This window comes from Lucilia sericata, unplaced genomic scaffold (assembly GCF_015586225.1).
Source record: "Lucilia sericata isolate MDLA Ls3-8-SP2 unplaced genomic scaffold, ASM1558622v1 Contig001957F_arrow, whole genome shotgun sequence".
Lineage (NCBI taxonomy): Eukaryota > Metazoa > Arthropoda > Insecta > Diptera > Calliphoridae > Lucilia > Lucilia sericata.
Window position 1 is genome coordinate 53,251 of NW_023995831.1, and position 26,929 is coordinate 80,179.

The window sequence follows — 26,929 nt, forward strand, 5'->3', positions numbered from 1 at the left end:
TAGACTATGACTAGACTATGACTAGACTATGACTAGACTATGACTAGACTATGACTAGACTATGACTAGACTATGACTAGACTATGACTAGACTATGACTAGACTATGACTAGACTATGACTAGACTATGACTAGACTATGACTAGACTATGACTAGACTATGACTAGACTATGACTAGACTATGACTAGACTATGACTAGACTATGACTAGACTATGACTAGACTATGACTAGACTATGACTAGACTATGACTAGACTATGACTAGACTATGACTAGACTATGACTAGACTATGACTAGACTATGACTAGACTATGACTAGACTAGACTATGACTAGACTACAAACTATACTACAAATTATACTACAAATTATACTACAAATTATACTACAAATTATACTACAAACTATACTACAAACTATACTACAAACTATACTACAAACTATACTACAAACTATACTACAAACTATACTGCAAACTATACTACAAACTATACTACAAACTATCCTACAAACTATACCACAAACTATACTACAAACTATACTACAAACTTTACTACAGACTAGACTACAAACTAGACTACTAACTAGACTACAAACTAGACTACAAACTAGACTACAAACTATACTACAAACTATACTACAAACTATACTACAAACTATACTACGAACTATACTACAAACTATACTACAAACTATACTACAAACTATACTACAAACTATACTACAAACTATACTACAAACTATACTACAGACTATACTACAGACTAGACTACAAACTAGACTACAAACTAGACTACAAACTAGACTACAAACTAGACTACAAACTAGACTACAAACTAGACTACAAACTAGACAACAAACTAGACTACAAACTAGACTACAAACTAGACTACAAACTAGACTACAAACTAGACTACAAACTAGATAACAAACTAGACTACAAACTAGACTACAAACAAGACTTCAAACTAGACTACAAACTATACTACAAACTAGATTACAAACTAGAATAGAAACTAGATTGCAAAGTAGACAAGAAACTAGACTACAAACTAGACTATAAACTTGACTACAAATTAGATTACAAAGAAAACTCCAAAATAAACTATACACTAGACTACAAACTAGACTTCAAACTGAAATACAAACTAGATTACAAAGAAAACTCCAAAATAGACCACAAACTATATTGCAAACAAAACTACAAACTCAACTACATATTGTATTACTAATTACTTAGACTACAAACTAGACTACAAATTTGAATTCAAAATAGACTACAAACCAGACAAAAAGCCAGACTGCAAACAAGACTACAAATTTGACTTCATAATAGACCACAAACTACATTGCAAACTAGACTACAAACTGGACTACAAACTAGACGACCAACTGGACTACAAACTGGAATTCAAACAGACTATAAACAAGATTAGAAACTATACTACAAACTGAACCAGAAATCAGATTTCAAATTCGACTACAAACGTTACTATTACAGTGACTACAATCTATACCACAAAGTAAACTACAAACCAGGTTTCAAACTAATCTACAACCTATACTACAAACTAGACTCTAAAAGTATAACTCCCTTTTCAATTTCAAACTTCTAATTAAATCTCTACTTTATTCCATTCACTACCATTTGGTCACATTTTCAAACTATTTCAGTTAATTTTTATATATTTGTCTACAATTAATCAATGTCAAGTATTAAACATTAAATAAAGCAAAACTAAATATTTATTTGCTGGTGTTTTTTTGTTTAATAAAAATAAACATATTATTTGTATTCAAAACCCTGCTTGTTGCCGGTATTTTAAGTAAATAGTTTGACAGTCAATAAGATCGGTATGTTACAAGTCAGAATAAATTATGGTTTTATAAGTGGGCACTGCTCACTAACCTGCCCTGTGTCTGTCCAGTACAAATAATTTGAAAAGTGCGCCAAGCCTTTAAACAACATTCAAGCGATTGAAATAAAAACTAACAACTTGAACAAAAAATTTATAACCAATATTTTTAAAATTGGTAATAGATTGTTATAATAAAGTGTTAAAAAGGCGAACAGTGGATTAGATGAAAATAAAGCTTAAAGCTGAAATTCAAAAAATTTGCAAAATATAGAAAATAAAAAAACCTATGCCGCTGGACTAGACTACACTGCCCACTGTTTTATTTTTATTAAAAATCTTGTTTGGTATCTAGAATCAATAATATTCATTAACATTTATTTATTTTCATATAAAAAGCTTGTAATTTGTCTACAAAATCAAGAACCAGAAATAGCTAAAATGACCTAATTTGAGTTTTTTTGAAAACAACTACAAAAACTAGATAATTTTTAAAAAAAGTAGCATGACAAATAAATTAACAAATAAATTTGCATAAATTCTTAAGTTAGAAAAAAATAGTCACAACAAAACGAGTTTTTAAGTGGTTAAACCCTTCTTTGATAAAACGCCTAAAGGTAGGTGTTGATAAAATATCAAAACAGGCAGTAGCAAAGTGGCACAGTGTAACGTAGAAAGCAAAAAAGTAAAATATAACTAAATTGGAATTGGCTAGATAATGACTATGACTAGATATGACTAGACTATGACTAGACTATGACTAGACTATGACTAGACTATGACTAGACTATGACTAGACTATGACTAGACTATGACTAGACTATGACCTAGACTATGACTAGACTATGACTAGACTATGACTAGGACTATGACTAGACTAGGACTAGGACTATGACTAGACTATGACTAGACTATGACTAGACTATGACTAGACTAGACTAGACTATGACTAGACTATGACTAGACTATGACTAGACTATGACTAGACTATGACTAGACTATGACTAGACTATGACTAGACTATGACTAGACTATGATGACTAGACTATGACTAGACTATGACTAGACTATGACTAGACTATGACTAGACTATGACTAGACTATGACTAGACTATGACTAGACTATGACTAGACTATGACTAGACTATGACTAGACTATGACTAGACTATGACTAGACTATGACTAGACTATGACTAGACTATGACTAGACTATGACTAGACTATGACTAGACTATGACTAGACTATGACTAGACTATGACTAGACTATGACTAGACTATGACTAGACTATGACTAGACTATGACTAGACTATGACTAGACTATGACTAGACTATGACTAGACTATGACTAGACTATGACTAGACTATGACTAGACTATGACTAGACTATGACTAGACTATGACTAGACTATGACTAGACTATGACTAGACTATGACTAGACTATGACTAGACTATGACTAGACTATGACTAGACTATGACTAGACTATGACTAGACTATGACTAGACTATGACTAGACTATGACTAGACTATGACTAGACTATGACTAGACTATGACTAGACTATGACTAGACTATGACTAGACTATGACTAGACTATGACTAGACTATGACTAGACTATGACTAGACTATGACTAGACTATGACTAGACTATGACTAGACTATGACTAGACTATGACTAGACTAGACTAGACTAGACTAGACTAACTAGACTAGACTAGACTAGACTAGACTAGACTAGACTAGACTAGACTATGACTAGACTATGACTAGACTATGACTAGACTATGACTAGACTATCACTAGCCTATGACTATGACTGCAAACTGCAAACTAGTCTTCAAACTAGACTACAAACTATATAGTAGACTACAAATAGGTTACAAACTACACTACAAACTAGTTCACAAACTGGACTGCAAACTAGACAAACAAATTAGACTCTAACCTAGACTACAAAATAGGCTTCAAACTAGACTACAAACTATACTATAAAATAGACTACAAACTAGACTACAAATTTGACTACAAACAAGACTACAAACTGGACTACAAACTAGACTACAAACTAGACTACAAACTAGACTACAATTTAGACCACAAACTGGACTACAAAGTAGACTCAAACTAGACTACGAACTAGACTACAAACTAAACTACAAACTGGGCAACAAACTAGACTACAAACTAGACTATAAGCTAGACTAAAAACCAGACTACAAACTAGACGTAAAACTTGGCTACAAACTAGACTACAAACTAGTCTACAGAATTAACTACAAACTAGATCTCAAACTATACTACAAATTAGACTACAAACTACACTACAATCTAGACTACAAACTAGACTGTAAACTAGACTAAAAACTAGACTTTAAACTAGACTACAAACTATACTAAAAGCTAGACTACAAACTAGACTACAAATTAGACTTCAAACTAGAGTACAAACTAGGCAGCAAACTAGACTACAAACTGGACTACAAGCTAGACTATAAGCTAGACTAAGAACTAGACTACAAACTAGACTTAAAACTTGGCTACCAACTAGACTACAATCGAGACTGCAAACTAGTCTACAGACTTGACTGCAAACTAGACCACAAACTATACTACAAACTATACTACGAACTGGACTACAAACTAGATTACAAACTAAACTACAAACTATACTGCAATATAGACTACATGCTAAACTACAAACTAGACTATAAACCTGGCTACAAATTGTATTAAAATATACTGAAAATTAGACTATATACTAGACTACAAACAAGACTGCAAAGCATACTACAAACTAGACTAGAAACTAGAGTACAAACTAGACTATAAACTAGGCTTAAACTATTCCACAAACTAGTCTATAAACTAAATACTTAGCTAGACTTTATAGTCTAGCTAGTCTATTATAAAGTAGACTATATAGAATATTTAAAAATTTTTATTTTTTTGTATTATTTTTTGTATCTTTTCGTTACACTGTTCCTTAACTTTTATCTGCATTTTACTTAATTTACAAATATTCTTACTTTTTTAATTCTTTTTATTCTAAAAAGTTTTTTTCTCTATTATTTTTGTTAATTTCATTTTGTTATATTTTTCCCCCCATCCAAGTGTCTATTGCATTAACAAAACAATTACAACAAAAAATTGTTTGGCATTTTTTAATTTAACACTTAAATTGAGGTTAAAAATCATTAAAGATTCTATTGAGCAGTAAGTAGTTAAAGAATCACCTAAAAGAACACGAAAACCGTTATAATAAAATTTTTTTTTTAGAATTTAAATTAAATTGAATTGTAATCTAATGCTTTGGAAATGATAATAAAAATTTATATGGTTTTTGTATGCTAAAAGCTATTTTAAAGAAATCAATGCAGAAGCAACAGTGTGGTCTAAGGAACGCTTAATGTTTCAAGGTTAATGACCTGTGCTAGAGAGCAATCATTTTGGTAGAATATTGGAATTGAAGGTTTAATGAGAATGGTGGAGAATGTTTTCAAGAAGTTTTAAGGTGTTATTTGGTTTATATAGTAGAGAATTTGGTTGTAATTGCGTTGCAAGTTTGTTTAAGTTTAGTGAAATTATGTTTAAGGGATTTATGGCCATTTAAGATGTATTGGATAGGTCTTGTAGTGGTCTTTAAGAAACTGAAAGAATTTTGTGTGATTTTGCTTTATATACTTTTTTTAGCAACTTTTGACAATTTTATTAAAAATTATAAGTTTTTGGAGTAAAAGTCCTTATGAAAACTATCATGCTAAGTAATTAAACCTTAAGGCTGTCATATCGTTGACCCAAAATTATAATAACAAATTTCTTACTGACAGCCTTAAACAGGCTACATTCATAAACTGTCCATCCGTTTTTGTGACATGTCAGACTATAAAGACAATTTTAAATACTTGTCTACAAAATTGTCTAGCTGCAGGTCTTTGGCAACAATAGATATTCTTTAACAAGGAAGAATAGCCTCAACAATGTCTTTGTCCTTATGGACAAACAATTTTCTACTGCATAAATATTTTAAATACAAAAAAAAAAACTTATAATAAAGACAATTTAAACCAGAAAAAGTTAGTCTTTACCAGCAAAAAGTTTCTTAAACAAAGCACAAGCAAAACTCTAAATTATTCCTTAATTTAACAAATGACAATCAAGGAAAACTGACGAGACATTTGGCAGTTACAAAGAAAACACAAAGAAACCTTCTCTTCCCTCCCAAAAAATAAACAAAAACACAAACAGCATTTAAAACAAGCAACCAACATTCACGCAGGAAGTGTAAAATGTAAAACGGAAATAGACGCCACAGGAAATAACAACAACAAATAATAATAATAACAACAGTTAGACCAGCAGTACTAAAACATGGCAACAATGTTTCAGTTGTCTTAGGCAAAAGAAAAAAAAATCCTGAAAACATTTCTAATAAAATGTACAAAGCAACAACCATAATAATAATCATGTCGAGACCAAAGTCTTTAATGTTTTTATTTATTTAAAGCTAACATTTTCTACTACTATTTCCGTTTCCCTTTTTGACCCTTAATGTTAATTAGGAAGTTTTTTTTTTAACAAAGCGCCCCAACAACCCAAAAATCTCTAAAACAACAACATTTCATATAACAACAAACTAATTAAGTCTTTTTTTCTACTATAACAAACAAAAATAACAATTTTATTATATTCCTCTTTTTCTTCTTTTGTCTCATTTCAGCTTTCATCACACATCTTTATAAACAGGAATTTTTGCTCCCATGCCTTACTTTCCTATTATAATTTTCTAATTAAATTTGTTTAAATTACGTTTTTTTTTTTCTGCCCAAAAAAAAAACAAAACCCTCAAAAATCACACTCAAATAGTCAAATCCCATATAGACTCAAAAATGGCGCGCACAAATGTTATATTAAAAATCCTTTTCACTTTATGTGTTTGGTCCTTCGTCATAATTGGCGTCTTTAAAATGCAGGGCACAAATATTGTGTCACAAGAGTATGCCTCAATGCCCTTGAGTGGTCGTATATTGTTACAAAAGGATATGCTGAGATTTGCAGAAACAACGTCAACAACTACAGATAAGTTTGATCCTTCGGAAATATTGGTCGATAATAGAACGGGTGAGTACAAGCAAAAGCGAAAGACACAAATATGACCATACTTTAAACAGCCTATGACTAGACTAAAAACTAGACTGAAGACAAGACTACAAGACTACACTATAGACTAGACTATGGACTATTTTATATACATGCGAATAGAGTAGACTATAGACAAGACTATGGACTACACTAAAGACTCGCTATAGACCAGACTATAGACTAGACTATAGACTAGACTATAGACTAGACTATAGACTAGGACTATAGACTAGACTATAGACTAGACTATAGACTAGACTATAGACTAGACTATAGACTAGACTATAGACTAGACTATAGACTAGACTATACTAGACTATAGATAGACTATAGACTAGACTATAGACTAGACTATAGACTAGACTATAGACTAGACTATAGACTAGACTATAGACTAGACTATAGACTAGACTATAGACTAGACTATAGACTAGACTATAGACTAGACCATAGACTAGACTATAGACTAGACTATAGACTAGACTATAGACTAGACTATAGACTAGACTATAGACTAGACTATAGACTAGACTATAGACTAGACTATAGACTAGACTATAGACTAGACTATAGACTAGACTATAGACTAGACTATAGACTAGACTATAGACTAGATTATAGACTAGACTATAGACTAGACTATAGACTAGACTATAGACTAGACTATAGACTAGACTATAGACTAGACTATAGACTAACTATAGACTAGACTATAGACTAGACTATAGACTAGACTATAGACTAGACTATAGACTAGACTATAGACTAGACTATAGACTAGACTATAGACTAGACTATAGACTAGACTATAGACTAGACTATAGACTAGACTATAGACTACACTATAGACTACACTATAGACTAAACTATAGACTAGACTATAGTCTATAGTCTAGACTATAGACTATAGACTAGACTATAGACTAGACTATAGACTAGACTATAGACTAGACTATAGACTAGACTATAGACTAGACTATAGACTAGACTATAGACTAGACTATAGACTAGACTATAGACTAGACTATAGACTAGACTATAGACTAGACTATAGACTAGACTATAGACTAGACTATAGACTAGACTATAGACTAGACTATAGACTAGACTATAGACTAGACTATAGACTAGACTATAGACTAGACTATAGACTAGACTATAGACTAGACTATAGACTAGACTATAGACTAGACTATAGACTAGACTATAGACTAGACTATAGACTAGACTATAGACTAGACTATAGACTAGACTATAGACTAGACTATAGACTAGACTATAGACTAGACTATAGACTAGACTATAGACTAGACTATAGACTAGACTATAGACTAGACTATAGACTAGACTAGACTAGACTAGACTATAGACTAGACTATAGACTAGACTATAGACTAGACTATGACTAGACTATAGACTAGACTATTAGACTGACTATAGACTAGACTATAGACTAGGAAACTATAGACTAGGATATAGGACTAGAATATAGGACTGACTATAGACTAGATATAGATAGAAAGTAGACTAGACTAAGACTAGACTATAGCTAGACAAGATAGAGATAGGACTAGACTATAGACTAGACTATAGAACTAACTTTTTTTAGGACTAGACTTGATCTGACTATAGACTAGACTATAGAATAGACTATAGACTAGACTATAGACTAGGACTTAGAATAGACTACTAGACGCGACTGTATAGACTATAGACTAGACTATAGACTAGATATAGACTAGACTATTAGACTAGATATAGACTAGATATAGACTAGACTAAGACTAGACTATCAGAACTAGGACTATAGACTAGACTATAGATAGACTATAGACTAGACTATAGACTAGACTATAGACTAGACTATAACTAGCTCTAGACTAGATCTATAGCTAGACTATAGACTAGATATAGACTATACTATAGACTAGGACTATAGACTAGACTATAGACTAGACTATAGACTAGACTATTAGACTAGACTATAGACTAGACTATAGGACTAGACTATAGACTAGACTATAGACTAGACTATAGACTAGACTATAGACTAGACTATAGACTAGACTATAGACTAGACTATAGACTAGACTATAGACTAGACTATAGACTAGACTATAGACTAGACTATAGACTAGACTATAGACTAGACTATAGACTAGACTATAGACTAGACTATAGACTAGACTATAGACTAGACTATAGACTAGACTATAGACTAGACTATAGACTAGACTATAGACTAGACTATAGACTAGACTATAGACTAGACTATAGACTAGACTATAGACTAGACTATAGACTAGACTATAGACTAGACTATAGACTAGACTATAGACTAGACTATAGACTAGACTATAGACTAGACTATAGACTAGACTATAGACTAGACTATAGACTAGACTATAGACTAGACTATAGACTAGACTATAGACTAGACTATAGACTAGACTATAGACTAGACTATAGACTAGACTATAGACTAGACTATAGACTAGACTATAGACTAGACTAGACTAGACTATGACAACTATAGACTAGACTATAGACTAGACTATAGACTAGATTATAGACTAGAACTAGACTATTAGAAGACTATAGACTAGACATAGACTCGAATATAGACAGACTATAGACTAGGACTATAGACTAGACTATAGACTAGACTATGACTAGACTATCGATAGACTATAGACCTAGACTATAGATGCTATAGACTGGACTATAGACTAGACTATAGACTAGACTATAGACTAGACTTAGGACTAGGACTATAGACTAGACTATAGACATTTAGACTAGACTAGAATATAGACTAGACTATAGACTAGACTATAGGACTAGATATAGGACAGACTATAGGACTAGATATAGACTAGACTATAGGAATAGAATATAGACTAGACTATAGACTAGACTATAGACTAAGGACTATAGGACTAGACTATAGACTAGACTATAGACTAGACTATAGACTAGACTAGGACTAGACTATAGACTAGACTATAGACTAGACTATAGACTAGACTATAGACTAGACTATAGACTAGACTATAGACTAGACTATAGACTAGCTATAGACTACTATAGACTAGACTATAGACTAGACTATATACTAGACTATAGACTAGACTATAGACTAGACTATAGACTAGACTATAGACTAGACTATAGACTAGACTAGACTAGCTATAGACTAGACTATAGATTATAGACTAGACTAGACTATAGACTAGACTATAGACTAGACTATAGACTAGACTATAGACTAGACTAGACTAGACTATAGACTAGACTATAGACTGGACTATAGACTAGACTATAGACTAGACTATAGACTAGACTATAGACTAGACTATAGACTAGACTATAGACTAGACTATAGACTAGACTATAGACTAGACTATAGACTAGACTATAGACTAGACTATAGACTAGACTATAGACTAGACTATAGACTAGACTATAGACTAGACTATAGACTAGACTATAGACTAGACTATAGACTAGACTATAGACTAGACTATAGACTAGACTATAGACTAGACTATAGACTAGACTATAGACTAGACTATAGACTAGACTATAGACTAGACTATAGACTAGACTATAGACTAGACTATAGACTAGACTATAGACTAGACTATAGACTAGACTATAGACTAGACTATAGACTAGACTATAGACTAGACTATAGACTAGACTATAGACTAGACTATAGACTAGACTATAAGACTAGAACTATAGACTAGACTATAGACTAGACTAGAGACTAGACTATAGAATAGAACTATAGACTAGACTATAGCTAGACTATAGACTAGACTATAGACTAGACTATAGACTAACTATAGAACTAGACTATGACTAGACTATAGACAGACTATAGACTAAACTATAGACCTAGACTATGACTAGGACTATAGACTAGACTATAGACTATACTATAGACTAGACTAATGACTAGACTATAGAACTAGACTATAGACTAGACTAAGACTAGACTATAGACTAGACTAGATAGACTAGACATAGAGCTAGACTATAGACTAGACTATATACTAGACCTATAGACTAACTATAACTAGACTATAGACTAGACTATAGACTAGACTATAGACTAGACTATAGACTAGACTATAGACTTAGACTAATAAGACTAGACTATAGACTAGAAAGACTATAGACTAGACTAATAAGACTAGAAAAACTATAGACTAGATATAGACTAGACGATAGACTAGACTATAGACTAGACTATAGACTAGACTATAGACTAGACTATAGACTAGACTATAGACTAGACTATAGACTAGACTATAGACTAGACTATAGACTAGACTATAGACTAGACTATACTAGACTATAGACTAGACTATAGACTAGTCTATAGACTAGACTATAGATTAGACTATAGACTAGACTAAAGAATAGACTATAGACTAGACTAAAGAATAGACTATAGACTAGACTAAAGACTGGACTATATTTTGACTACATATAGTAAAGGTTTCTTTCTTATTTAATATGTTTTCTTTGTTTTTCATCTTTCAGCCATGGACGACGAACAGCTAGTACGCGATGTCGAATCGCGCATACCCTCACTCCCCATCGCTTACTGGAGTAAGAATAAAAATTTCCTACAACAAAAATCTTCAACATGTGCCAAATATCCCTCCATCTTTGAGCTGGAATTCAATAATATTTATTGGCAAACTATGCGTACCTCAAATGGTACGTTCCAGCTTTTTGGAGCCTACTATGATATACGTAAAAATTCCCTATTAGGGCCCTCAGTACGTATTTTGGGAATGATTGACCGCATTGAACCTAAAGTCAAGACTTATTGTCAATTTTGGTTTGATGGTCAAAAGGAACCGTTCATAGTAAAGACTTATGAGTATAAATATATTTGGTACAATAAATGGGGTAATTATAAGCAGGGCATTTACCAGCCCTATTTGATCGCCTGTCAAATACCCAAACCCTTTCATGGCGTAGTGCCCAGTTCGGTGTCGATGGTAGAGAAAGAATGTGATACCGCCACTAATAATTTGAGAGTCATCTATAACCGTCCCCCTGATGACCAAAAGAAAGGATTTGCCGTCTGTGTTAAGGGTTTGGATTTCTTGTATGATGATTTGTCTGTACGTTTGATAGAATGGATTGAAATGTTAAATATTTTGGGTGCCGATAAGATCTATTTCTATAATTTACAAGTTCATCCTAATATCTCAAAGGTGTTGCATCATTATGAACAGGAGGGTAAGGTACAAGTTATACCTTTGACTTTACCCGGAGGACAACCCAATGTGCCGGGTTTTCAACATTTATATTTGACCAAGAAAACGAATCATAAACGCCAAAATGAGGTTATACCCTACAATGATTGTTTGTACAAAAACTTATACCTCTACGATTATATAGCACTACTCGATATAGACGAAGTTATCATGCCTAAAGGTAATTTCGTTTTATGGTCCGAACTTATGGCCAAAGTAGTGCCCGAATCTTTAAAGGCCCGCCCCGAGGGTTATCACAGTTTCAACTTCCGCAATGTGTACTTTTTGGATGATCAACAGCATGAACATGGTTGGCATAAGGATATACCCAAATATATGCATATGTTGCAGCATGTACATCGGGCCAAAAACTATACGAAACCCAATCAATATGTCAAATGTTTCCATAATCCCGAAAAGGTATTAACCCTACACAATCACTTCCCTTTGGCCTGTTTGGGTGGTGTTTGCAAATCATATCCTGTGGATATACAAGATGCCCATCTTCAGCATTATAGAGCTGATTGTGTTAATACTTTGAAAAAATCCTGTGAGGAATATAGAGAAAACTCGGTGGAAGATAAAACCATATGGAAGTATAAAGATGAGCTAATAAGACGTTCGGTTAAAACTTTGGAGACTTTAGGATTCTTTAGACGTTCCTCGGCCACTACTTACGGTAGCGGTTTTGGCTCTACCACACACTCAACGGAACGGTGATTACCAAATCTTTGGTGGTCTCTAACAATACCATCTTGGTTGGGCATTAGGGGGTCAGCTAATGAGAATGAAGTAAGTAGCATTAGTACCAGTAGTAGTAGTATCAGCAGCAATAGCATTAGCGGTAGCAGCAGCAGCAGCAGTAGTAGTAGCATTAGTAGTACTGCTACTCCTTTAAAATTTCCAATTTTAGAACAACAACCACTAGAAGTACTTGATACAAGTCAAGAGTATGTTACCGATTTCACTTATATAGAGGCAGAAAATAATCAGGATTTATATAAATCTACTACTACCATAAACTATAATAGGTGATAGTAATCTAAGTAAAGAACTAAGGGAATTATAACAAAAAACTACTTAGATATACTTACATATATAAAAGTAATGTTAAACTAATGGATTTAAAGTAATTAAATTACCTTAAATGGAATTATTTAATAAATTAGCAAATGTATATAGTAAATTTAAATGATATATGAATAGTATAACCTATAGTAGAAAAGTACTTAATAATTAGCGAAATTTTTTTTTTAGGAAATGTCAGCTTTTGTTAAAAGTTTTTAAAGGGAAAAGTTTTTGGGATTTGCTTTTAAAAGAAGTATATCTTTTGTCACAAAATACGAGAACATTTTATTTAATTTTTTTTATTAAGAAAGGGCTTGGTTTTTGAAAAATAACATTCTTTTTAAAAACCAGTATTTTTCAAAACTGATTAGTTTTGTTTTGTTTTCTAATGAAAATTTTTATATTTTCTATGAATTTTTCATTTTTGTATGAACATTTTTTATTAGTGTTTTAAAAACCAGTATTTTTGTATAGATTTTGTGATTTGAAAAAAAAATACTGGTTTTTTAAATTCCACATTTTGTATGAATTTTTAATATAAAATGTTCCTGAATTAGAAACATTTTTTTAAATTTTTTGAATTTATTACCATTTACTTAAAAACCAGTATTTTTTATCAAAATTTCATAATTTTTGAATTAAAAGAATTTCTATTAATTTATTACAAGACTCTTAAAAACCAGTATTTTTATTACATTTCATAATTTTTAAAAAATATTTGGTTTTTTTAATGTCCCAATTTCTATGAATGTTAATAATTAGTAAAAAAAAAACAGTATTTCTATATAGATCTTATGTTATGTAAAAAATACTGGTTTTTTAAAATTTCATTAAAAATTTACCACAAATAATGATAATTATTTAAAAGATTTCATTACTTTATTATCAGTTATTTTAAAAACCAGTATTTTTATTTAGATTTCATAATTTTTCATAAAATACTGGTTTTTAAAATGTTGTTTCTTTTTCTTTCTATGAGGTTTTAATCAGCTGAAACTTTTGTTAACTTTATAAAATACCACTATTTTTATATAGATTTGAAATTACTGAAAAATACTGGTTTTCAAATATAATATTTTCTATGAATTTAAAATTTAAAATGCCACTTAATTAATAGAATTGATTGAAAAATTGCTTAAAACCAGTATTTTAATACAGAGTATATAATTTTTAAAAAATACCGGTTTTTTATAAAGTTTTAATCTGTTTGTAAACAATTTGTATCAGTTTTTGTTTTAACCAGTATTATTAAACAGATTTTTGTGATAAATGAAAAATACTGGTTTTTCAAATTTCACATATTTCAAGAAGTTTTTATTTATATTTTCCCTGAAAAGTTTTTTTGTAATTTAATATTTCAGTAGCTGATTAAAAACCAGTATTTTGATAGATTTCATAATTTTTTGAAAAATACTGGTTTTTAAAATGTTTCTTTTCTATGAACTTGTATTCTATATATGAGAACCTTTTACTAGTTTTTTTAAAAACTCGTATTTTGAACACATTTTGTGATTTATGAATAATACTGTTTTTTCAAATTTCATATTTTCTATGAATATTAAATTTATTTTCTACTTTCTGAAAAATACCGGTATTTTCTAAGATTTATTAACAGTTTCTTAAAAACCACTTTTTTCGTATGGATTTTTTATTTATGAAAAAATACTGGTTTTCAAACTTACTTGGTTTCTATGAATTTTAAATTAGTTTGTCAGCATTTCATGACTATTTTTAAAGTTTTTTTAATATTTGTGAAAAATACTGTTTTTCTTAAATTTTTCATTTTCCATTAAAATACTGGTTTTTGAAAAAGGTATTTAGAAAAGCACTATGTAATATTTGTTAAATTTAATTTATGGTAATAAAATAATTTTATAAAGTATTTCTTTGTTTTGAGAAAATACTGGTTTTATTAAGTTTTACATATTGCAAAGAAAATACTTGGTTTTTCAAAAAAAAGTACATTTTAATATATTTTTTCTAATTTCTTCTATATAAACACATCTTTATAAGAAAATTTTGAATTTTTAAGAAAATATTGGTTTTTATAAAAGTTAGTTGAATAATACTGGTTTTTCTAAATGAAATATTTTAATGTTTTCAAATTTTTTATTAAATTTTGTTTAAGAAAAAAAAAACATATTCTTATGTCAATTTCAAAGTTTTTAGGAAAATACTGGTTTTTAATAAAAACTACTTTATTTTTAGAAAAATACTGTTTTTTTATAAATCAAGTATATATCATTTATTAGAGTAAAAATTACTTTTTCTTAAACAAAAAAAATCTTAGTTTTTATCACTCTTGAATGAAGTTTATTAGTTTTAAATAGAAATACTGGTTTTTTTAAAGAAAGTATTTTGTTAAAGATTTGAATTAGTTCATTTTTTTAGTTTTTTTTTAAATTTCAATCAATTAATCAAATCAATTTTTATTGCTTTTATTATCCTAATATTGGTTTTTATAAAAGTTTTTATATAAAAACGGTTTTTTTGGGTTGAAAGAAAAATAATGTTTTTTTAGAAATGAAGTATCTTTTGTAAAATTTCTTTAATATTTATAAGAAAATATTGTTTTTTTTTCCAGAAGTTTCTGCTCTGAAGTATGTATACTGGTTTTTATAAATGAAGAATTTTTTAGTTTTTGAATTTTTTTTTTTAATTTTCAGCCTCATTTTAGGAAATACTGGTTTATTTCTAACTCTACAGGTTGTTCTTTGTAATGTTTTGCATAGAATTAAATTATTTATTATTTTCTCTAATAAATACTGGTTTTAAAAGTAATCATGTTTTCTTTAATATTATTTTCAATTATGGGTTGAAAATACTGGTAATTTTGTTAGAAATTTAGCGTTTTAACAAAAATACTGGTTTATTTAAAAAATACGATTTCTTTAAAAACTCTTTGGATTCGTATTTTAAATTAACTTTAACAAACATTTTGTAACTTTTTAGATTTTGATAAATATTGGTTTTAGAATTGGGTAACTTTAGGGATTTTTAAAAAAAGGTACTTTCTAAAGTACTTTTACAAATTTAGTACTTTTCTTTAAATTCATTTAGAAGTTTTTAATATAAATAAAGGATTTCTTTTACAAAATGCTCTTTTAGCCAAATTTCGTTAAAAAAAATTACTTAAAAAAGTCTGTTTGAAACAAGTACTTTTTCACACTACTACTGGTACTTTTAGTGTTAATACTTTAAATTTCTCTTACAAAAGGTACTTGAAATCAACGAAACTACTTACTCTTTTTAAAAATTAATCTTTATTTTATTGTAAAAATTTTACTTCTTCTTTTAAATTAAATTTAAACCTAAATATACATTTATTATTTAAAACCTAATACCTGTATTATATTTATCCTATATTAAAAATAAGCAAATAGTTTAAACCCACAATATTAAGGCTTATCACAGTTTCTTAACTGAAAGTTTTTTATCCACACAAATTTTATTTCATTTAAATTTTTAAATAATTTAACAAAACTGTGTAAGCTGTTAGTAATATATTTTTAAGTTTTTAAGCTAAATGGAAAAAAAAACTTTAACATACAACAAAACAAAAACAAAAAAAAAAAACATAATTGTGCCTTCTAAGTAATTATTACTTTGTTTATTTTTCACTTAAACTACAAAAAAAAAAAAAGAAATATCATAAAAGTCATTAAAACTTATAATTATTCTTAAATAAGTCTTTAAAATTATAAATTCTTGTAATATACTACTATCCTATTAATTATTGTAAATTAATTATTATTATTAAACATTATGTCGCTCATAAGCCAATTGACTTAAGTCACAAATTTAGTTAAATTTTGTAATATGTTTAATTTCAGTTTTTTTCCTAATATTAGTTTACTATCTACACATATTAAATATAATAAGTTAAATATAAAAAATATTATAAATACATTAAAAATAATTACCCTTTAAACCCCTGTAGGAAATTTTTTGTAATAATTTCCTTGGGCGCGGTTTATATACTATTACAAAACAAAATATAAATGAAGAAAAAAAAATTAAGTTAAAGACTGATGTTTAGAAAAAAAAATTGTTTTTTAAAAAAATATTATATTATAAAATAATTTAAAAATAAAAAACAATGTAAAAATACTAAAATATATCATTGTAAAATTTATTATAATTGTAAAATAAAAATAAAAATTTAAACAAAAAAATTAAAAAAAAAAAAATCAAACGGTGTTATTATTTGTTCAAGGAATTTTCAGGAAAAACTATAAAAATAGTAATGAAACTGAGAAAGGTAAAATTTGTTAAAACTTAACATGAACAGTAACAAGAGCAAAACTATAACTAGAAGAGAACTAGACTAGAACATAACTAGAACAGAAACATAATTAGAACAGAACTAGAACAGAACTAGAACAGAACTAGAACAGAACTAGAACAGAACTAGAACAGAACTAGAACAGAACTAGAACAGAACTAGAACAGAACTAGAACAGAACTAGAACAGAACTAGAACAGAACTAGAACAGAACTAGAACAGAACTAGAACAGAACTAGAACAGAACTAGAACAGAACTAGAACAGAACTAGAACAGAACTAGAACAGAACTAGAACAGAACTAGAACAGAACTAGAACAGAACTAGAACAGAACTAGAACAGAACTAGAACAGAACTAGAACAGAACTAGAACAGAACTAGAACAGAACTAGAACAGAACTAGAACAGAACTAGAACAGAACTAGAACAGAACTCGAACAGAACTAGAACAGAACTAGAACAGAACTAGAACAGAACTAGAACAGAACTAGAACAGAACTAGAACAGAACTAGAACAGAACTAGAACAGAACTAGAACAGAACTAGAACAGAACTAGAACAGAACTAGAACAGAACTAGAACAGAACTAGAACAGAACTAGAACAGAACTAGAACAGAACTAGAACAGAACTAGAACAGAACTAGAACAGAACTAGAACAGAACTAGAACAGAACTAGAACAGAACTAGAACAGAACTAGAACAGAACTAGAACAAAACTAGAACAGAACTAGCACAATGCTAGAACAGAACTAGCACAAGGCTAGAACAGAACTAGAACAGAACTAGAACAGAACTAGAACAGAACTAGAACAGAACTAGAACAGAACTAGAACAGAACTAGAACAGAACTAGAACAGAACTAGAACAGAACTAAAACAGAACTAGAACAGAACTAGAACAGAACTAGAACAGAACTAGAACAGAACTAGAACAGAACTAGAACAGAACTAGAACAGAACTAGAACAGAACTAGAACAGAACTAGAACAGAACTAGAACAGAACTAGAACAGAACTAGAACAGAACTAGAACAGAACTAGAACAGAACTAGAACAGAACTAGAACAGAACTAGAACAGAACTAGAACAGAACTAGAACAGAACTAGAACAGAACTAGAACAGAACTAGAACAGAACTAGAACAGAACTAGAACAGAACTAGAACAGAACTAGAACAGAACTAGAACAGAACTAGAACAGAACTAGAACAGAACTAGAACAGAACTAGAACAGAACTAGAACAGAACTAGAACAGAACTAGAACACAGAACTAGAACAGAACTAGAACAGAACTAGAACAGCTAGAACAGAATTAGAACAGAACTAGAACAGAACTAGAACAGAACTAGAACAGAACTAGAACAGAACTAGAACAGAACTAGAACAGAACTAGAACAGAACTAGAACAGAACTAGAACAGAACTAGAACAGAACTAGAACAGAACTAGAACAGAGCTAGAACAGAGCTAGAACAGAACTAGAACAGAACTAGAACAGAACTAGAACAGAACTAGAACAGAACTAGAACAGAACTAGAACAGAACTAGAACAGAACTAGAACGGAACTATTGTACAGCACACAGTGGTATAGGAAAAAAAAAGAGGGAAATAATCGGTAACTTCTAAACGGTTAATCCGATTTTAATGAAATTTGGTGTGCACAAAGAGGAGGTGTTGTCGAGTTTAGGTTTTGAATTTGGACCTTATAGGCCAACCAGGGGCCCGGCGGGGGGTCATCAAATTAGGACACCTCGGCTATGTTAAATTTTTAAAACGATCCTATTTCTTCATTTGAGTTCCGATTTAAAAAAAATTTCGTATATAGAATCTCCTCATCGAGCACTATAAAAAAAAAAAAATCCCATTTTTGGGATTTTTTAAAACTTTTTTGGGAATTCCGGGATTTCTAATAAGAAAATTCGAAATTTTTATTTAATTTTGGATTTTGAGTAAAAAAATCTACCTAACTGTAAAATTTCATCAAAAAATATTCATAAATAAAATTTTTATTGCAATTTGAAAAATTTGTATCTTCGCAAAAACTGAATAAAAAACATTTTTTAAATTTTTTTAAAAAAGTATTCCGCGAATTTTTTAATTTTCAAAAATTATATACAGTTTTGAAAAATAGACAAAATTACCTTTCCATTGATATATAACATGCCTACCTAATGTTTTTTAAGTGACAAATTAATTAGGGAAAACTCAACATCTTTTAGAAAATTTACCTAGCACTATTATTTTCATCCATATATGTAACAAATTTAAGAGTTAACCTTATGGATGAAAATAATAGTGCTAGGCAAATTTTCTAAAAGATGTTGAGTTTTCCCTAATTAATTTGTCACTTAAAAAACATTAGGTAGGCATGTTATATATCAATGGAAAGGTAATTTTGTCTATTTTTCAAAACTGTATATAATTTTTGAAAATTAAAAAATTCGCGGAATACTTTTTTTAAAAAAAATTAAAAAATGTTTTTTATTCAGTTTTTGCGAAGATACAAATTTTTCAAATTGCAATAAAAATTTTATTTATGAATATTTTTTGATGAAATTTTACAGTTAGGTAGATTTTTTTACTCAAAATCCAAAATTAAATAAAAATTTCGAATTTTCTTATTAGAAATCCCGGAATTCCCAAAAAAGTTTTAAAAAATCCCAAAAATGGGATTTTTTGGTTTTTTGCCTATTATATCCATACCAGGGGCGGGGTTATCGAAACCCGTTACAAAATGATTAAGAACTTATTGGGTCATATAAAACAGGTCACTATAATTTGATATCGACTATGCGATTTGAGAATTTTTGCTCAAAATTTAATTTTCCATAAAAAATAGGGTTTTTTTGGATGGACCTGGTCCCCTCGGTATCAAAAATTTTTAGGTTTTGTTTCATTTATCGTATTTTATGTAAAGTCAGCTTTCCAAAAAGTATAAATTCTATATACATCTTCTTAGAAACTTTTTAGATAACTTAAAAAGAAAAAGATACTTTTTTCCCAAAAAAATGACAAAAAATCGCCTTTTTTTAATTTTTTAAATTTAAATGCCTATAACTTTGGACTCAGTCATGATTTTTACATAATTCTTTCACTGCTTGGTATATAAACTTGTTGTTAAGCAAATAAAAAAAAATGGCGAAAATCGGAAATATTTGGACCTGCTATTATCAAAAAAACTAAAGTAAGGACGGTACAAATTTTAAAATTTTAATATTCAAATGCGAATATCTCCTAAACTATAAGAGATAATTTACTGCTACGACGACATTTTTTATAGTGCTCGATGAGGAGATTCTATATACGAAATTTTTTTAAATCGGAACTCAAATGAAGAAATAGGATCGTTTTAAAAATTTAACATAGCCGAAGTGTCCTAATTTGAGGACCCCCCGCCGGGCCCCTGGTTGGCCTATAAGGTCCAAATTCAAAACCTAAACTCGACAACACCTCCTCTTTGTGCATACCAAATTTCATTAAAATCGGATTAACCGTTTAGAAGTTACCGAATTATTTCCCTCTTTTTTTTTTTCCTATACCACTGTGCAGCACTGATACTTTAAAATTTATTTATAAATTTAGCCAAATTATTTTTGATAATAAATACTCTTTCCCAAATTTAGTACACATTGTTACAATTTAAAAGGATTCACATTAAAAGTAAATTTGATAGGCTTTGCTAAAAATTACAATTATAATAATTGTTATTTTTGCTATGTAAATATTTAGACCTTATAGGCCAACCAGGGGCCCGGCGGGGGGTCATCAAATTAGGACACCTCGGCTATGTTAAATTTTTAAAACGATCCTATTTCTTCATTTGAGTTCCGATTTAAAAAAAATTTCGTATATAGAATCTCCTCATCGAGCACTATAAAAAAAAAAATCCCATTTTTGGGATTTTTTAAAACTTTTTTGGGAATTCCGGGATTTCTAATAAGAAAATTCGAAATTTTTATTTAATTTTGGATTTTGAGTAAAAAAATCTACCTAACTGTAAAATTTCATCAAAAAATATTCATAAATAAAATTTTTATTGCAATTTGAAAAATTTGTATCTTCGCAAAAACTGAATAAAAAACATTTTTTAAATTTTTTTAAAAAAAGTATTCCGCGAATTTTTAATTTTCAAAAATTATATACAGTTTTGAAAAATAGACAAAATTACCTTTCCATTGATATATAACATGCCTACCTAATGTTTTTTAAGTGACAAATTAATTAGGGAAAACTCAACATCTTTTAGAAAATTTACCTAGCACTATTATTTTCATCCATATATGTAACAAATTTAAGAGTTAACCTTATGGATGAAAATAATAGTGCTAGGCAAATTTTCTAAAAGATGTTGAGTTTTCCCTAATTAATTTGTCACTTAAAAAACATTAGGTAGGCATGTTATATATCAATGGAAAGGTAATTTTGTCTATTTTTCAAAACTGTATATAATTTTTGAAAATTAAAAAATTCGCGGAATACTTTTTTTAAAAAAAATTAAAAAATGTTTTTTATTCAGTTTTTGCGAAGATACAAATTTTTCAAATTGCAATAAAAATTTTATTTATGAATATTTTTTGATGAAATTTTACAGTTAGGTAGATTTTTTTACTCAAAATCCAAAATTAAATAAAAATTTCGAATTTTCTTATTAGAAATCCCGGAATTCCCAAAAAAGTTTTAAAAAATCCCAAAAATGGGATTTTTTGGTTTTTTGCCTATTATATCCATACCAGGGGCGGGGTTATCGAAACCCGTTACAAAATGATTAAGAACTTATTGGGTCATATAAAACAGGTCACTATAATTTGATATCGACTATGCGATTTGAGAATTTTTGCTCAAAATTTAATTTTCCATAAAAAATAGGGTTTTTTTTGGATGGACCTGGTCCCCTCGGTATCAAAAATTTTTAGGTTTTGTTTCATTTATCGTATTTTATGTAAAGTCAGCTTTCCAAAAAGTATAAATTCTATATACATCTTCTCAGAAACTTTTTAGATAACTTAAAAGAAAAAGATACTTTTTTCCCAAAAAAATGACAAAAATCGCCTTTTTTTAATTTTTTAAATTTAAATGCCTATAACTTTGGACTCAGTCATGATTTTTACATAATTCTTTCACTGCTTGGTATATAAACTTGTTGTTAAGCAAATAAAAAAAATGGCGAAAATCGGAAATATTTGGACCTGCTATTATCAAAAAAACTAAAGTAAGGACGGTACAAATTTTAAAATTTTAATATTCAAATGCGAATATCTCCTAAACTATAAGAGATAATTTACTGCTACGACGACATTTTTTATAGTGCTCGATGAGGAGATTCTATATACGAAATTTTTTTAAATCGGAACTCAAATGAAGAAATAGGATCGTTTTAAAAATTTAACATAGCCGAAGTGTCCTAATTTGAGGACCCCCCGCCGGGCCCCTGGTTGGCCTATAAGGTCCAAATTCAAAACCTAAACTCGACAACACCTCCTCTTTGTGCATACCAAATTTCATTAAAATCGGATTAACCGTTTAGAAGTTACCGAATATTTCCCTCTTTTTTTTTTTTCCTATACCACTGTGCAGCACTGATACTTTAAAATTTATTTATAAATTTAGCCAAATTATTTTTGATAATAAATACTCTTTCCCAAATTTAGTACACATTGTTACAATTTAAAAGGATTCACATTAAAAGTAAATTTGATAGGCTTTGCTAAAAATTACAATTATAATAATTGTTATTTTGCTATGTAAATATTTAAGTAAATAATTTATTTAATTTGTATTATTTAGCAAGCATATGTAAATATATTTGTCTAATTTATTAAAATATTTTATTATTTTTTCTAATTATTTTTTTTCTGTTTTCCAAATTACAAAAACAAAGAAAGAAACGACCAAAAAAAGCATGAAATCCCAAAATGGTTTTATTTGTTAGTTAATTTAGTTGTAAAAATAATATTTAGACACAAGAGAATAAATAAATTGTAAATGAATTTAAAAATATTAATTACATTTATGCAGATGCATGTTTGTACGATTGAAAATGAAAATTATATAATAAATTGTATTTAGTTTATTTTATTTATTAAACAAATAAATAAAGAAACAAATATGTAATAAAATATGTAGTTAATTTTCATATAATGAAATAAATAGTAAGCAAAGGAAAACAAAAAATATGGCAATAAAATAATAGGATATTAAAAAAATAGCGCGAAATTTGCATAAATGTGGCTTGCAAGGTGATTTGATTAAATTACCATTTTCATCATATAGATTTTTGGCAATGGCAATAAATAGCTTAATTAAAATAATATGTAAATTTTGAGTGTTTACAGTGTTTACAAAAAAGAACCCCGAATTACAAATTACGACATTAAAACCAATCAAATTTCATCATCTGTAGTTCGTTTGCTCTAGATTTTCTCAGGAACATACTTGGACAATTTTGACCAGAATATTCAAACATAACGGAATTTCATTTTAAAATGCTAGTAAACATTTACTGTTAAAGTTAACAGCAATATTAATATTAATTATTTTTTTGTATTTATCCACTGTTAAAAGGGAAATTTTCTTCCAATTATGTGCCAAATTCCCTTTCACGGTGCATGTCTCTACTATATTTTTTTTCCAAAAATTTGGTTTTGGCCTCCACTTTTACAGCAGTGTAAAGTTAACAGAAGAGTGCTTGACTTTTGCTACAATAATTGTTTTGAAACGTAATTAGCAGTTTCACAACCTTCAATAAACTCTGTACAAGGACAGTGGTGACTGTAAAAAGAAAAACAAAATGACTAAAAAACAAAACATGAATTAATATCGAACTATAACTGAACTAGCACAGAACTAGAATTACACTAGAGTCAAACTATAAAAGAACTGAACTAGAACAGAACTAGAACACAACTAGAACAGAACTAGAATAGAACTAGAACTAGAAAAGAACTAGAACAGAACTAGAACAGAACTAGAACAAAAATAGAACAGAACTAGAATAGAACTGGAACAGAACTAGAACAAAATAGCACAGAACTAGAACAGAACTAGAACAGAATTAGAACAGAACTAGAACAGAACTAGAACAGAACTAGAACAGAACTAGAACAGAACTAGAACAGAACTAGAACAGAACTAGAACAGAACTAGAACAGAACTAGAACAGAACTAGAACAGAACTAGAACAGAACTAGAACAGAACTAGAACAGAACTAGAACAGAACTAGAACAGAACTAGAACAGAACTAGAACAGAACTAGAACAGAACTAGAACAGAACTAGAACAGAACTAGAACAGAACTAGAACAGAACTAGAACAGAACTAGAACAGAACTAGAACAGAACTAGAACAGAACTAGAACAGAACTAAAACAAAACTAGAACAGAACTAGAACAGAACTAGAACAGAACTAGAACAGAACTAGAACAGAACTAGAACAGAACTAGAACAGAACTAGAACAGAACTAGAACAGAACTAGAACAGAACTAGAACAGAACTAGAACAGAACTAGAACAGAACTAGAACAGATCTAGAACAGAACTAGAACAGAACTAGAACAGAACTAGAACAGAACTAGAACAGAACTAGAACAGAACTAGAACAGAACTAGAACAGAACTAGAACAGAACTAGAACAGAACTAGAACAGAACTAGAACTAGAACTAGAACAGAACAGAACAGAACAGAACAGAACTAGAACTAGAACAGAACTAGAACAGAACTAGAACAGAACTAGAACAGAACTAGAACAGAACTAGAACAGAACTAGAACAGAACTAGAACAGAACTAGAACAGAACTAGAACAGAACTAGAACAGAACTAGAACAGAACTAGAACAGAACTAGAACAGAACTAGAACAGAACTAGAACAGAACTAGAACAGAACTAGAACAGAACTAGAACAGAACTAGAACAGAACTAGAACAGAACTAGAACAGAACTAGAACAGAACTAGAACAGAACTAGAACAGAACTAGAACAGAACTAGAACAGAACTAGAACAGAACTAGAACAGAACTAGAACAGAGCTAGAACAGAACTAGAACAGAACTAGAACAGAACTAGAACAGAACTAGAACAGAACTAGAACAGAACTAGAACAGAACTAGAACAGAACTAGAACAGAACTAGAACAGAACTAAAACAGAACTAGAACAGAACTAGAACAGAAATAGAACAGAACTAGAACAGAACTAGAACAGAACTAGAACAGAACTAGAACAGAACTAGAACAGAGCTAGAACAGAACTAGAACAGAACTAGAACAGAACTAGAACAGATCTAGAACAGAACTAGAACAGAACTAAACAGAACTAGAACAGAACTAGAACAGAACTAGAACAGAACTAGAACAGAACTAGAACAGAACTAGAACAGAACTAGAACAGAACTAGAACAGAACTAGAACAGAACTAGAACAGAACTAGAACAGAACTAGAACAGAACTAGAACAGAACAGAACTAGAACAGAACTATATCAGAACTCAGAGACTCCTTTTTTAGAGATTTCATGTTTCTAGGAACATAAAAAATTCAGCAAGTACAGTTGAAGAACGAAAAAGTACCAAATGCTTCTTCTAGGTTCAATATTATAGAAAATGCAAAAAGTACCTTTTGAAGAACAAAAAGTACCAACAAAAAAAAAAAAACACTCCGCGCTCTACGTGTTTTATTTCATGTTTCTAGGTTCAATATTATAGAAAATTCAAAAAGTACCTTTCGAAGAACGAAAAAGTACCAAAAAGTCCCATTTTATAGATTCTCATTTTCTCCGAGCTCTACATACTTAATTTCATGATTCTAGGTTCAATTTAATAAAAAACTCAAAAGTACCATTCGAAGTATGATAAAGTACCAATAATTTCAATTAATAGAAAACTCAAAAGTACCATTCGAAGTATGATAAAGTACCAATAAGTGCAATTTAATAGAAAACTCAAAAAGTATCAGTCGAAAGTCAAAACTGTACCCTTTTATAGATTCTCATTTACTCCTGGCTCCACATGCTTAATTTTGGTACTTTTTTCTCCATATTGAAGTAATAAACATTCTATTCCGAAGAGTTGCAAGATCATAGTGGGAGCCCAACATTAAGTATTCATTGACATGTACAAATCATAGGAAGTACCATAATTAGGTACAATTTTCAACCCTTAAATGACCGAATATCCAAAAAGTACTAAATTTGTATTTATACCCTACACCACTTTAGTGGGGAGGGTATATTGGGTTTGAGCTGATGTTTGTAACGCACAATAATATTGGTCCTATACCCACCTTAAAGTATACCAATCGGC

General features: G+C 29.6%; 1 protein-coding gene across 1 annotated transcript in view; it reads left to right on the forward strand.

Annotated features, from left to right (window-relative positions):
* LOC119613067 overlaps positions 1-16,131 on the forward strand; it is a 38,166-nt gene extending 22,035 nt beyond the window's left edge. Inside the window, exons 3-6 of the mRNA XM_037969004.1 lie at positions 6,579-6,979; positions 11,555-13,074; positions 15,935-15,950; positions 16,017-16,131. Of these exons, the coding sequence (XP_037824932.1) occupies positions 6,748-6,979; positions 11,555-13,002 (1,680 nt within the window). The 5' untranslated portion in view covers positions 6,579-6,747 and the 3' untranslated portion in view covers positions 13,003-13,074; positions 15,935-15,950; positions 16,017-16,131. The remainder of the gene's footprint in view (positions 1-6,578; positions 6,980-11,554; positions 13,075-15,934; positions 15,951-16,016) is intronic.
* Positions 16,132-26,929: the final 10,798 nt, after the last annotated feature.